Below are 12,347 nucleotides of genomic sequence, written 5' to 3'. Positions count from 1 at the left end.
AGCTTTTACGAGTCGTACTTGCAGCACGTCCTACCTAGTTGATATTTAACACGTTCGCGTAAGCAACGTCTTACAACGTCGTATTGATATAAGTATGAAAAGGCCCAACGTCGTACGACGGCCTCTAGATTGTCATATTTATTTTGACGGACCATGTCAGACCTATGTGGTGGCGACAACGTTTATAGACGTCGGACGTGAAATAACGTTGCGCCACATAACACAGATTATAAGACTACGTATAACGGCGGGACGTCTTAAGACTTGGTTTAATTTTGTGTGCGAAAAAGGTGTGCCACAGTACCAACATTTAAAAATGAGATTGCTCACGCGAACGTGTTAAGTACACTTTTATAACGAACTAGCTGGTGCCCGCGACTTCGTCTGCGCAGGTTTAGTATTTCGAACAATATGTTTACATATTGTAGCCTATGTGTTATTCTGATGTATAAGCTATATTATTGTAAAGTTTCATTAAAATCCATTCAGTAGTTTTTGCGTGAAAGAGTAACAAACATCCATACATCCATACATCTATACATACAAACTTTCGCGTTTATAATATTAGTAGGATTTAACATTCTCGAGTTCTTTATTTTCCTCAGAGTGAGTTGTTGTATCACTGTGTCTTAAGGCCTAAGTTCACCAACAACACATACCTTCCTACGTCAGTTTTCTTAAAACAACTGTTTTCTATGAATTGTCACGTACAATTTTCGATGCAAATAGCATTTTACGCTTGAGATCCTGAGAAGGATGAATTACAAATGCAAATCGTAAGTTGACTTTTGAGGGTTGTGAGGACAGCAGCACTCGCACACGCCTCTTCTCGTTCAGACGCGGCAGCGCCGGCAGCCACCAAGCTGCGAGCCAGCACTGTGTTACTAGAGTAGTGAGTCGGTGTGCGCGCAGAGAGTGCCTCGTAAGAAACACATCAATCTCGGCGCGTCACGTCGCGGCAATCAATCAGCCGCCGCGAGCACGTGAGCCCCGTCCCACCCGAGCCGAGCCGAGCCGAGCCGAGCCGAGCCGAGCCGAGCCGAGCGGCACCACGCAGTGCCTGACAAAAATACAAACATCCGAATTGGGAACCTCTTCCTTTCTGGGAAGTCGGTTAAAAAAGACAACGATTTACAAAGTATCCAATTATAGCAAATAAAAACTACGTTAATATGATACCCTCGATGAAGGTATCATTGTTTTAAAAAATGCTGACTTTAAAAAAGGATATTCGATATGTTTTAGGGCTCCGTAGTTAACTAGGAACGCTAATATTTTAGCCATGCCTATCAGTCCGTTCGTCCGCGAATAATATCAGCGACCGTTAGTACTAGCAAGCTGTGAGGGCATTAGTAAGACTTGCCTAAATACCCACACAAATCTAGAAGTACGCAAAACATAATAACAAGAGTTACTATGTTTTGCGTACTTCTATTTAGGAAATCAGAAATATGAAATATTTAACGCTGGCAGCTGCAGAGATAACCAAGACTTTGGGTATGTTCTAGCCATGGATAAATCAATTTATATTGTGAGGTCCCTATAAGTGATTTTTGTCTTCATTCCAATCCTATCGTTGAATAGACCGAAAACCGGCCAAGTGCGAGTCCGACTCGCGAAGAACGAAGGGTTCCGTACCTAATGGTGACATACTGACGGACGGACGGACGGACAGAGGAGCGAAAACAATAGGGTCCCGTTTTACCCGTACGGTACGGAACCCTAAAAATGAATAGGGGTTTATGAATGTCAGTTTTTGATAATATTAATATTTTCGGAAATAATTAAAAATCGGAAAGTTGAAAACAAAGTGTCCTCCCCCGTCTAACTTTTGTACCATACAATTTAAAAAATATCTCAAATATAGACCTTTATATACATATAAACTTTCTAGAAAAATGGTTGCATAGGTATAAATGGTTAGAAAAATGGTTGCGTGGAAAAATATTTAAATATAAATAAACATTTTTTTTTCTGAGTTTGTAATTTAATTGTATTCGCAATCATTTTTTAACTTAGTTTATATTTTATAATCTTTTCCGTAGGTATATTCTTTCGAATAAAGAATGAATTATTAAATTGGTTGACGCAATTCAACACATACATATCACCGAAACCCATACATAATGTTAGTACGAAGGGTTATCCATCTTGTTGCGATTACTTGCGATGATAGCTCAGCAGCTGGAGCAAATAATAAGAGTGGGCTAGTTACCAGGACAACCTAATGCCTAAACCTATAATTGTACTACATTCTGACAAATATTTTTTTCTTTCTTTCTTTCCATTGGTAAGACTTACTGGCTTCTGACTACCGACGTAAAGACTGCCAAAGATGTTCAATGACTACCGGGACCTACAGTTTAACGTGCCATCCGAAACACAGTCATTGGTGTCCAAGTTACACTTAGAAAGTACAAACTTAGAAAACTTGCCTTGTTACTTGCTTGATCTCGGAAATCGCAGACTCATATTTGAAAAGTTGGTTTTTGACCACGATTTTTAATGTCCACGCAACATTCAAGGTACACTAAAAAGTAAAAAAAAAACGTATTTAGATACCTCAATTCTTTTATAAGTCGTTTAGTGTGAGTCGTGTCTAGTTCGTGCAAGTCAGTAACGCTATTGTCGTACTTGCCCGCAGGAAGCGAGCAGCTGAGGCGCTGAGGGTGATGTAGCGCGCGGCCCGGCATGGCGGCCGTGGTGCTGCTGGCCGCGCTAGCGAGCGCCGCGCCGCCCGCCGCGACGCCCGCGCTGGACGTGGACGAGCCGGCGTGGCGCGAGCTGTGGTTCGGCTCGCTGGAGGCGCTGCACCGCGAGCCCTCCATCAACAACTCGCAGGAGGAGGTGGTGGCGCAGCTGGGCGCCGTGGCCTTCCTGCACTGCCCCGTGCGCCACCTGGGCGAGCGCGGCGTGTCCTGGGTGCGCCGCCGCGACTGGCACATCCTCAGCTCCGGCATGCTCATGTACACCAACGACGAGCGCTTCCAGGTCATCATCATCATCTCAGCTATAGGACGTCCACAGATACCCGGATAATACTATAATCAATTCAATTCAAATTCGTCATTTCAGACTATTTTGTCCATATTTTGTTAGTAATACATAATACTTAAGATCTATGTTAGTAAACTTATTTTAACTTATGCAATGAGATCCAAGGCCTCCATATGGGACTTACAAGCTATTAGCCTCAGGTAGCTGTTGGAACTGTCCCGCACCCTACGCATCAACGATGCTACTCTTTTTCCGATGATACGATACTGAAAATTAAGCAAAATTAAAAATTTTGAAAAACCCCCGACGGTAAAAATCTTATTGAAAAATAATAAAATAACTCAAAACCCCCGACTTAACCCAATTATATAGGAATATCCGTCGGGGGCTGCCATTAAACCAGCTAAAGGATTCCTAGTGTCGTGAATACAATTATTGAAGAATTGTAGATGTTTAACGATGACATAAAATACACTCAATTAATTATTGAATTTTCATATAGAAAAGGCAGCCCCCGACGGTTATTCCTATATAATTGGGTTAAGTCGGGGGTTTTGAGTTATTGTATTATTTTTCAATAAGATTTTTACCGTCGGGGGTTTTTCAAAATTTTTAATTTTGCTTAATTTTATTTCAGACTTTTTAGAGAGCATATACGAATTATAGTCTATATAATATGTTACTGCAATATTATTTTGCACAGATATTGTAGCGCCCGCTAGTAAGTTACTGGCGTAATTTTTATTATTTGGGAACATGCATTAAGCACGTACACATTGCTGATGAAAACAGAATTGTAATCAGACGTTTTCATTATATTGCAACATTGTTTGGCACTAATATTGTGGCGCCCCCTAGTGAGTTATAGCCATGACACCTATCTAAGAACATGAACTCATCGAACACAAAACCGTTATTGAAAACCGCATCAAAATCGGATCATTAGTTTAGAAGGTAGGTGGGAACATTACTGTTTTGCACTAAAATTGTGGCGCCCCCTAGTGAGCTACAGCCATGACACCTGTTTAAGAACATGAACTCATGGAACACAAATCCGTTATTGAAAACTGTCTCAAAATCAGATCATTAGTTTAGAAGGTAGGTGGGAACATTACTTTGCTGTTTTGCTCTAATATTGTGGCGCCCTCTAGTGAGTTACAGTCATGACACCTGTCTAAGAACATGAACTCATCCAACACAAATACGTTATTGAAAACCGCATCAAAATCAGATCATTAGTTTAGAAGACAGGAGGGAACATTACTTTGCTGTTTTGCCCTAATATTGTGGCGCCCTCTAGTGAGTTACAGTCATGACACCGGTCTAAGAACATGAACTCATTGAACACAAATACGTTATTGAAAACCGCATCAAAATCAGATCATTAGTTTAGAAGATAGGAGGGAACATTACTTTGCACAAACGCACACACAAACACACAAACGCACATCTCTCACCCTAAACGCATATACCTGCTCCGTTCCGTCGTGGGTAAAAAGTAAAGAGGAAACATTTTTTTGTTTCTGAACCGATTTAAAAAAATCTTTCACTGTTGGAAATCTACACTCTTCCCGAGTAACGTATGTCATGTGTATAATATATGTATATCGGAAAAAGGCCTTAGTTGGGAAGCTACTTGAATTCAAGTGTATTTGATTGTGTACTGTGGCGGCAGGTGCTGCACAGCGAGGGCTCGGACGACTGGGTGCTGCAGATCAAGTACGTGCAGAAGCGCGACAACGGCACCTACGAGTGCCAGGTACTCTCCCCTGAGCGCTTCCGGCTCTGCTTTTGTGCTTTCTAAATGCTACATATATTAAGCCTATTTGAAATATATGGCTTGATCAATGATTTTGATGTTGTGTGACACTGGGCAGGTGTCGACGGGCGGCGGCACGCTGTCGCGGCTGGTGCACCTGCACATCGCCGTGCCCGAGGCCTTCATCCTGGGCGCCGACGAGCACCACGTGGACGCCGGCTCCACCATCAGTCTGGTGTGCATCATTGAGAAGGTAGGCCGCCCCCCCTCCCCCCTCCCCCCCGGCCCCCGCGCCCCGCTGGTCGCGTCTGACGCGGCGCGCGCTGTCTGTGCAGAGCCCGGTGCCGCCGCAGTACGTGTTCTGGTACCACAACGCGCGCATGATCAACTACGACGCGGCGCGCGGCGTCACCGTGCAGACGGAGCCGGGGCCCAAGACGCAGTCCACGCTGGCCATCCGCGCGGCCGCTCCGCGCCACTCCGGCAACTACACGTGCTGCGCCGCCAACACCGAGCCCGCGCACATCTTCGTCTACGTGTCGGAAGGCAGTGAGTACAAGCGGGCGCAGCGCACTGAGCCCGGCTCGCGCGCACTGCTGACCGAGCCGCGTGTTGCAGGCGACAAGATGGCGGCCACGCTGAGCCGCAACACGAGCGGCGCGCCCCGCCCCGCCCTCGCCGCCGCCCTCGCCGCCGCCGCCCTGCTGCTGGCGCTGGCCACCGCCACGTGACTCCTGCACTCACGTCTACACTTATTACTATTCAAACAAACTCTGTACATATAATATGACTCGTATTTTCTACACGACCCATAATATGGGCCTATATTATAGTTGATTATACCTAATAATGATTACTACTTCACGTTCGTACGATTATGCAAGATACTCGATCCTATAGTAACGATATTGTGGACTGTAATTTGTTAAATTGATTGCAATGTGTATTGCGAGTGGTGACAGGAACACAACGTGCGTGTGAGCTGTGCGACCAGTGCGGTAGTAATGTTATTGTAGATAATAAAGTTTGCAGCGCCGTCGTTATTATGAAAACAGTCCGTTGCTCAAGACATGCGGCCGGGTTCATAGGTAACATGTATAGATAACCCGCCGGCGCCCGCGTGCCCGGACACCGGCCAGTAGGTACTCAACTAACTGCAAGTGTACATAACTTTGGTTACTCACCTTGATAATGTAGTTTAGAGATGACTCATGAATTTCCGCGTGAATGGTACAGATCCAAGTCAGTAGCGTAGCATCGACCGAGCGGCGCCGCGGGGCTCGGCGGCTCCGAGCGCGTGCGGCGCCGCGACGGCCGCCGTCCGCTGTACATATTGCTGCTAGTCGAGTCCGCGAGGCCTCTTCTGTACATACTTGTTTACGTGATTTCACCAATTACTACTTTGTCTATAGTAATTAAATTACATATGTAGGTAGAATTCCAAATTGCGTGGCGCCGTCTCGCCCGCTCGTCGTCCTTCAGAAGAGAAGGCTGCGAGTGTCACTACGTCAGCCTTCACTGTCTCCAAACTAAATGTTCATGTTATCTAGCTGACGGGTGCGATCATTATTATAAACTAATTTTCCAGTTTTACATGCATTAGTTGAATGCGGTGTAAGTCTCAGATTTTATTTTAGTTCAATTATAAATACTTACCGACTGCGAGGCGGCAAAACATTGTAAAAAAATAACATCTTACAATCTGTTCTCATGACTTCCATTACTCATAAAATAAACTAATTAACTAATTTGTCTAATGCCTGAGTTTCAATTAAATAGCTAGTGATACCCTCCTCATCCTCGTGCCCACCCAGCATCGCGACAACTGGAGGTTATAAGGATATATACAACGTTATAACATTCACTATTACTACCTATAATCCAATCATCCTCCGAGCCCTTTCCCAATTATGTTGGGGTCGGCTTCCAGTCTAACCAGACGTAGCTTTACACGGAGCGACTGCCCTATCTGACCCCCTCAACCCAGTTACCCAGGCAACAGAATACCCCTTGCTTAGACTGGTGTCAGACTTACTGTCTTCTGAGTACCCGTTACGACTGTAAAGGATACCTACAGTTTAACGTGCCATCCAAAACACAGTCATTGGTGTCTAAGATATACTTAGAAAGTACGTACAAACTTAGAGAAGTTGCATTGGTACTTGCCTGACCTGGAATCGAACCCGCGCCCTCATACTCGAGAGGTTGGTTCTTTGCCCACTAGGCCACCACGACTTCTAAGATCTTATAAGGTAGTATCCTTATATCCTTATACAGGGTGTGTCGTTCACAATCACAAAATCCTATCTATCTCATATACTTTATGAATTGTAGAAAAAAAACTAATCCATTCAGTGTTGTAACTAAGACACTTGCTCGTGGCAGGACCTAATGAGCGCATCCGGCCGTGCTCTCGCTGTGGCGGCATATTGGGCTGACATAGTGTAGTCTCACTATAAGACATGTCATCGACACGAAAGAAGAGAGAGAATGTGTAAAGCGGAGATAAAAGAGTATCGAATGTTTTGATCAGTTGACAGCTGACACTTTTCGAGGGAGCATTTCAGTTGTTTGTAATGACTGACTTTTATATGGTGTTCTAATTTTCGCACATTTTTATTCTATCTATTTAAAAAGTTTTTTATTTTAATATTTTCAGTGACAAGCATAGTTGTCACTATCCTCATGAGTGGAAGGTTCTCATCAATACGAATAATATAAGCCCAAACACAAGGCAGTTCACACATTAAGTCGCCGAGTTCTCTCGACCTTCTCTGGTCTCCGTCATCAGGTCAGCTTCAAACCTTCACCATTGCAAACACTATGCAATGGTGAAGGTTTGAAGACATACGCCTTAGTGTTAAGCCTCTTCGTGTTCTTAGTGTTGCCCTCAATTTCTCAGGGTTTCCATCATCAGATCCAGACCTGTTGATTACGGGACCACCTGGGAGGTAAACCCTATCGAACAAAAAAAAAATTTGCAAATCGGTCCAGGCGTCTTTGAGTATTCGGTGCACATACATAAAAAATAATAAAAAAAGATCCCGACGAATTGAGAACCTCCTCCTTTTTGGGAAGTCGGTTAAAAATATGCACCGAAAGTCGCGGTGACACTGGTGTTAATATGAGTATTTTGTTAGAACAAACATTGTTTGTACAGGCAACTGTAAGCGTTTTCGAGAAGATATTTTGAAGATATTTCGTAGTGAGGACTATCCAATGGTATGTGTTTGAGAGTAAGTATAGAACAAAATTTCAAAGATTTGGTCGAAAAACTGACTTTTACCTAAAAGTGTCAAAAATACACATACAATAACGCTTGGTTTGCGGAAATTGGTAAACAAAAGTCGTACTCCATAGGCCCGATAAGAAAGCACATCTTTTGTCAAATATATCTATCACGAATTACTAATTATAGAGTGAAAATAATTCAATTTTATGACACATAAGCTTTCAAAAGTAAGATGAAGTTAAACATAACGTTAAATACATAACCGCAATATGCGGTTCTCAACAGTGATCTTACCTTCTTACAAACAAATTACTGACATCTTAAACCTGACCTTCCATACTGGGACCTCAAGAAGTAAGACCTAACAAATAAATAAATATGGCACAAAACAAACAATACAGTGAACATAAAAAGAAAAAAACGCTGCAATTGCGTCACTCGTGCGTGTAAGGGACAGCGCTCAGCATAAATGCTGTGTCTCGCGCACGCAGGCACGAGACAACAGCGCTGGTTTTCAGCGCTGACCCACCACGCGTCCTAGCCGGAACTACAAAACTTTAACGCTGTTTCGGCATAAATACACTAAATAAATAAATACATATATATATAAGTAATGTAAATTTAAACAGTTACAAGAACGATGTAAACTAAACAGAAGAACACAAACTAAAAACAAAATATAACACAATATGAGAATATCAGACATAGGACATAGACAAAAAAAGAGCGAAAAATTAAAATAGTCGACCAATGAGCGTCTCGAACCATAGACAGCGCGGTAAGTGTCATGTGTCAAAGATCAGGTTAACCCGGCCAATTACATGTGAGATATGTTATTATGCAATATTATGTGTATCAAGTGATGTAATAGTGTAATATGTGTTATTGTGTTGTATAATTGTGAGTGGATATGAGTATACTATTAGTGTGGTGTGGGACGACCAAATTATAGGAATCCGGTAGCATAGAGGATGACCATGCGGAGCAGTGTGTGTAATGCGTTTCAAGGACAATCCGAGGTAACTAAAAATTGAAATAATTCGAAATAGCGAGAAGCAATGTCAAAAAAAAAAAAAAAAAAAATAGATAAAGTAATATAGAATTGAAATTAAATTAAAGAAATTATTACAGGTCCAGAAATGAAAAATTAAGAGGGGATTTTCTTACGTTTGCTGAACAAATTGGTAAAATTGTCGTGGACAGAAACGCTTCGGATTAATCCGGAGCGTCTTTGTCCACAGCAAAGAAAATAAAAAATCTAAAAGACAAACAAAGTCTCTGATTCCGTCAGAGGAAACTATAGCGGTACCCACGATGGTGGGTGTAAATTTAAAAAAAAAAAAAACCTAACCTAGCCTAACCTAACCTAACTTTTACCTAACGTTTCGCTTCGTAAGGTTTCGCTATGTTGGGTTGCGGTTAGGTTAGGTTAGGTTAGGTTAGGTTAGGTTTTTTTTTTTGTGGCAGGAGTGGGAAATCCTCATGGACACCCCGAGGGGTAGTGCCGGACTCTTACCGGCTAAAACCCACTCCTGCCGTCCCTTGTTCCCCTGACGTGATCAGGGACCTGTTAAGTCTTTTTGTCTTATGTTTTATCTTAGGTTATTATTTGGTAATACGTGGAATCTTAGATCGTATTTAATATATATTTATATATAATAAATATTGATATATATTTACATAGTTGTATATAGCTTTATAAAGCAGTTCATGTGTATTCTGTAGATATCATATAGTCCCAGTATTTATGCATAATAACATCTCGGTTTTGTATATAATACATTGTCAGTTTTGTGTATAGTTGTTTATAGTATAGTTTCATTATTTGTATATATTAGATTATAAATTTTTGTATATAGTTGTATAAATAAAATGGTAATATTTGTGTATAATTGTATAAAATAAATAATTTAAAATAATATAATAATGTAAAAATAAATTTGTGTATATATGCATATGTTATAAGTTGACGATCTTTTTATGTACCCCATGCTTACCAGGCCATATTACTTCTAATAAGGTGGAAGCATGGGTCAGGCTTCTTTGTTCCTACGTATTATTTTATTTGCGATTGTTTCGGCATACTCTAAAAATTTTTCTCGAACTTTCCGTTTATTCATTATGTGGCTAATATTTTGTAGGCTCAGCTCTATGTCTAACTCCTGTTCTAGTGTCCACCGTTCTCGCGAGAAGATAGGGCATTCTAGGATGATATGGGGGACAGACTCGATCGCACTGGGGTCGCAGATGCACGATGGGCTCTCCTTACACTTAAAGCGGTGCAAGTATTCGGAGAACCCGCCGTGCCCCGTCAGCACTTGTGTTATTACCCCACGTGGTAGAATTTTTCTGACGATCCTGTACGCGTCCGCAGCGTCGGGCAGAAAGATCTTCGTGACCCCTGCTGTCGCTCCGTTCACGTATCTCCGATTCCATTCGCCCAGCGACTCCAATCGGATCTGCCGCTTGACGAATGAAACCGGGCAGAGGTCGTAATCTGGCCTGGTTTTGTTCTTCAAAGCCGCTTCCTTGGCCAGGTGGTCGGCGCGCTCATTTCCTCCAGTCAGCGTGTGCCTTTATCCAGAACAAGGATGTAACTTTGCCCTGGGATAAAGCCACACTGAGGTTCGCCCTTGCTTCCACTGCCAGGGCGTGGAGGGCACTCTGGTTGGTGACCGTTTGCAGGGCTGCCTTCGAGTCGCTGTATATGCCAAAAGTGCCCTCCCGGCGCCGCAGTATTTGCCTAGTGGCTACGCATATGGCCAGGAGTTCTGCCTGGTAGACAGTACAGCAGGACGGCAGACTGAGTTTCGAGGACTTGATCTCGGCCTCCCTATCCCAAAGGGAGAGTGCTGCTCCGACCTTGCCCTCGATCTTGCTGCCGTCTGTAAAGAACCGTATGTCCTGGCTGTTGTGGGACTCCACATGAGACTGATCTACCAAGCTCACGAACCCCATGGCCGTATGTTTCGCCGGGTGTGGCGTGTCTGCGAACGCCACCACCCGTTCCACCTCACGACCGGCCAGCGAAGTTACTCCCTTTTTCTTTTCATAGAGCGCGGCTGCTTCTTGAATCCTAAGGTCGAGCGGGAGCAACCCCGCCAGCACAAGTGCCGAATGCAGTGAGACGGTGCGGTACGCTCCGCACAGCTTCTGAGCGAACCCTCGCTGGACCGAATTAAGGAGTTTCTGCACACCGACTTTCCTGGCTGCTGGCGCCCAGGCGCTGGCCGCGTACAGAATCACCGGTTCCACCGCCGCCGTGTAGATGCTGCGGATCACCTCGGGGTGTAGACCCCAGCTCACCTTTGCCGCCCTGGCCAACTGTTTGTAGATATTAATGGCCTTCTTACAAACATTTGCGACGTGCGTGTTGAAGGTGAGCTTGTGATCCACAGTGAGCCCCAGTATCTTTATTTCCTCTGACATGCCAATGGCGACCCCGCCCATGCTCAGGAGGGGGACATCGTACTTTAGGGTTAGGTTAGGTTAGGTTAGGTTAGGTTAGGTTAGGTTAGGTTAGGTTAGGTTTTTCTGCTTTTCCCCGCTCATAAGAACAGCAGGATCTTGTTATTCTACATTCTCATTCATTCCAGTTCTCGCATCTATGCCTCTCGCACTTTCAAGCCGCATACTTTACGCATTCATTCGTCATCTTTTATTCTATGCCGGATGGGATTTCCGCTAATAACCTATCTACTATAAAGTTTTATTCAGGGAAGTAAGGTTTTATTATACTTCAAATAAAAACTATTAGACTATGTATTTTCAGTTTCCTTACAACATTTTATATTCTTATTCTAGGTACTGCTTGAGTATATTAAACTGTTTTACATTTTAAATCTTATTTTCTATATTTGTATTTTATTATGTTTACACTTTTTCTTCACTATTTCTTAGCTTAACATTTTTTATTCTTATATTCCAAGTACTCGTTATAACATAATATCTATTTTATCTAGCTTACATAAATCTTACTTTTTACTTATAACTTGTTTAACATTAACATTACAAAGTTTGGGAACTTACTTTCTATTTATCTTTATTTAACATTTTTATTCTTATTTTTAGTCTAAGTACTGCTTGGTTACACTTACATAGGTTACATGTATGACACTTAGATAATAAATCATCTTATCTACATAATTCACATAATTTCACAAAAAAGCGCACTCACTGTCACCAGCGACGAAGGGGCATTCCTATGTTTCTGTAGGTACATACATAATTTTATTTATTTACTTTAGGTACTTATTATTTCACAGTTGGATGCAACCGTTAGGATATGGCCTCGTTTTATTTTGTGGTTTGCTCACGTGTATTTTACCTATATATGTTTCCTTTCTTTGTATATTTATA

General features: G+C 42.6%; 2 protein-coding genes across 2 annotated transcripts; one reads left to right on the top strand and one right to left on the bottom strand.

Annotated features, from left to right (window-relative positions):
• Positions 1-2,636: 2,636 nt before the first annotated feature.
• LOC110376314 (zwei Ig domain protein zig-8) lies at positions 2,637-6,513 on the top strand. Its single transcript, XM_064038210.1, has 5 exons — positions 2,637-2,991; positions 4,673-4,756; positions 4,875-5,009; positions 5,092-5,305; positions 5,375-6,513. The coding sequence occupies exons 1-5, from the start codon at positions 2,692-2,694 to the stop codon at positions 5,485-5,487; spliced, it is 846 nt and encodes a 281-aa protein (XP_063894280.1). The 5' UTR covers positions 2,637-2,691; the 3' UTR covers positions 5,488-6,513.
• Positions 6,514-10,538: 4,025 nt separating this feature from the next.
• LOC135117863 (uncharacterized) lies at positions 10,539-11,438 on the bottom strand. Its single transcript, XM_064038239.1, has one exon. It carries the CDS (start codon positions 11,436-11,438, stop codon positions 10,539-10,541), a length of 900 nt encoding a protein of 299 aa, XP_063894309.1.
• Positions 11,439-12,347: the final 909 nt, after the last annotated feature.

Source organism: Helicoverpa armigera, chromosome 15 (genome assembly GCF_030705265.1).
Source record: "Helicoverpa armigera isolate CAAS_96S chromosome 15, ASM3070526v1, whole genome shotgun sequence".
NCBI classification, from domain to species: Eukaryota; Metazoa; Arthropoda; class Insecta; order Lepidoptera; family Noctuidae; genus Helicoverpa; species Helicoverpa armigera.
Note: the sequence above shows the minus strand (reverse complement) of the source record. Positions and strands in the feature narration are given on the sequence as shown.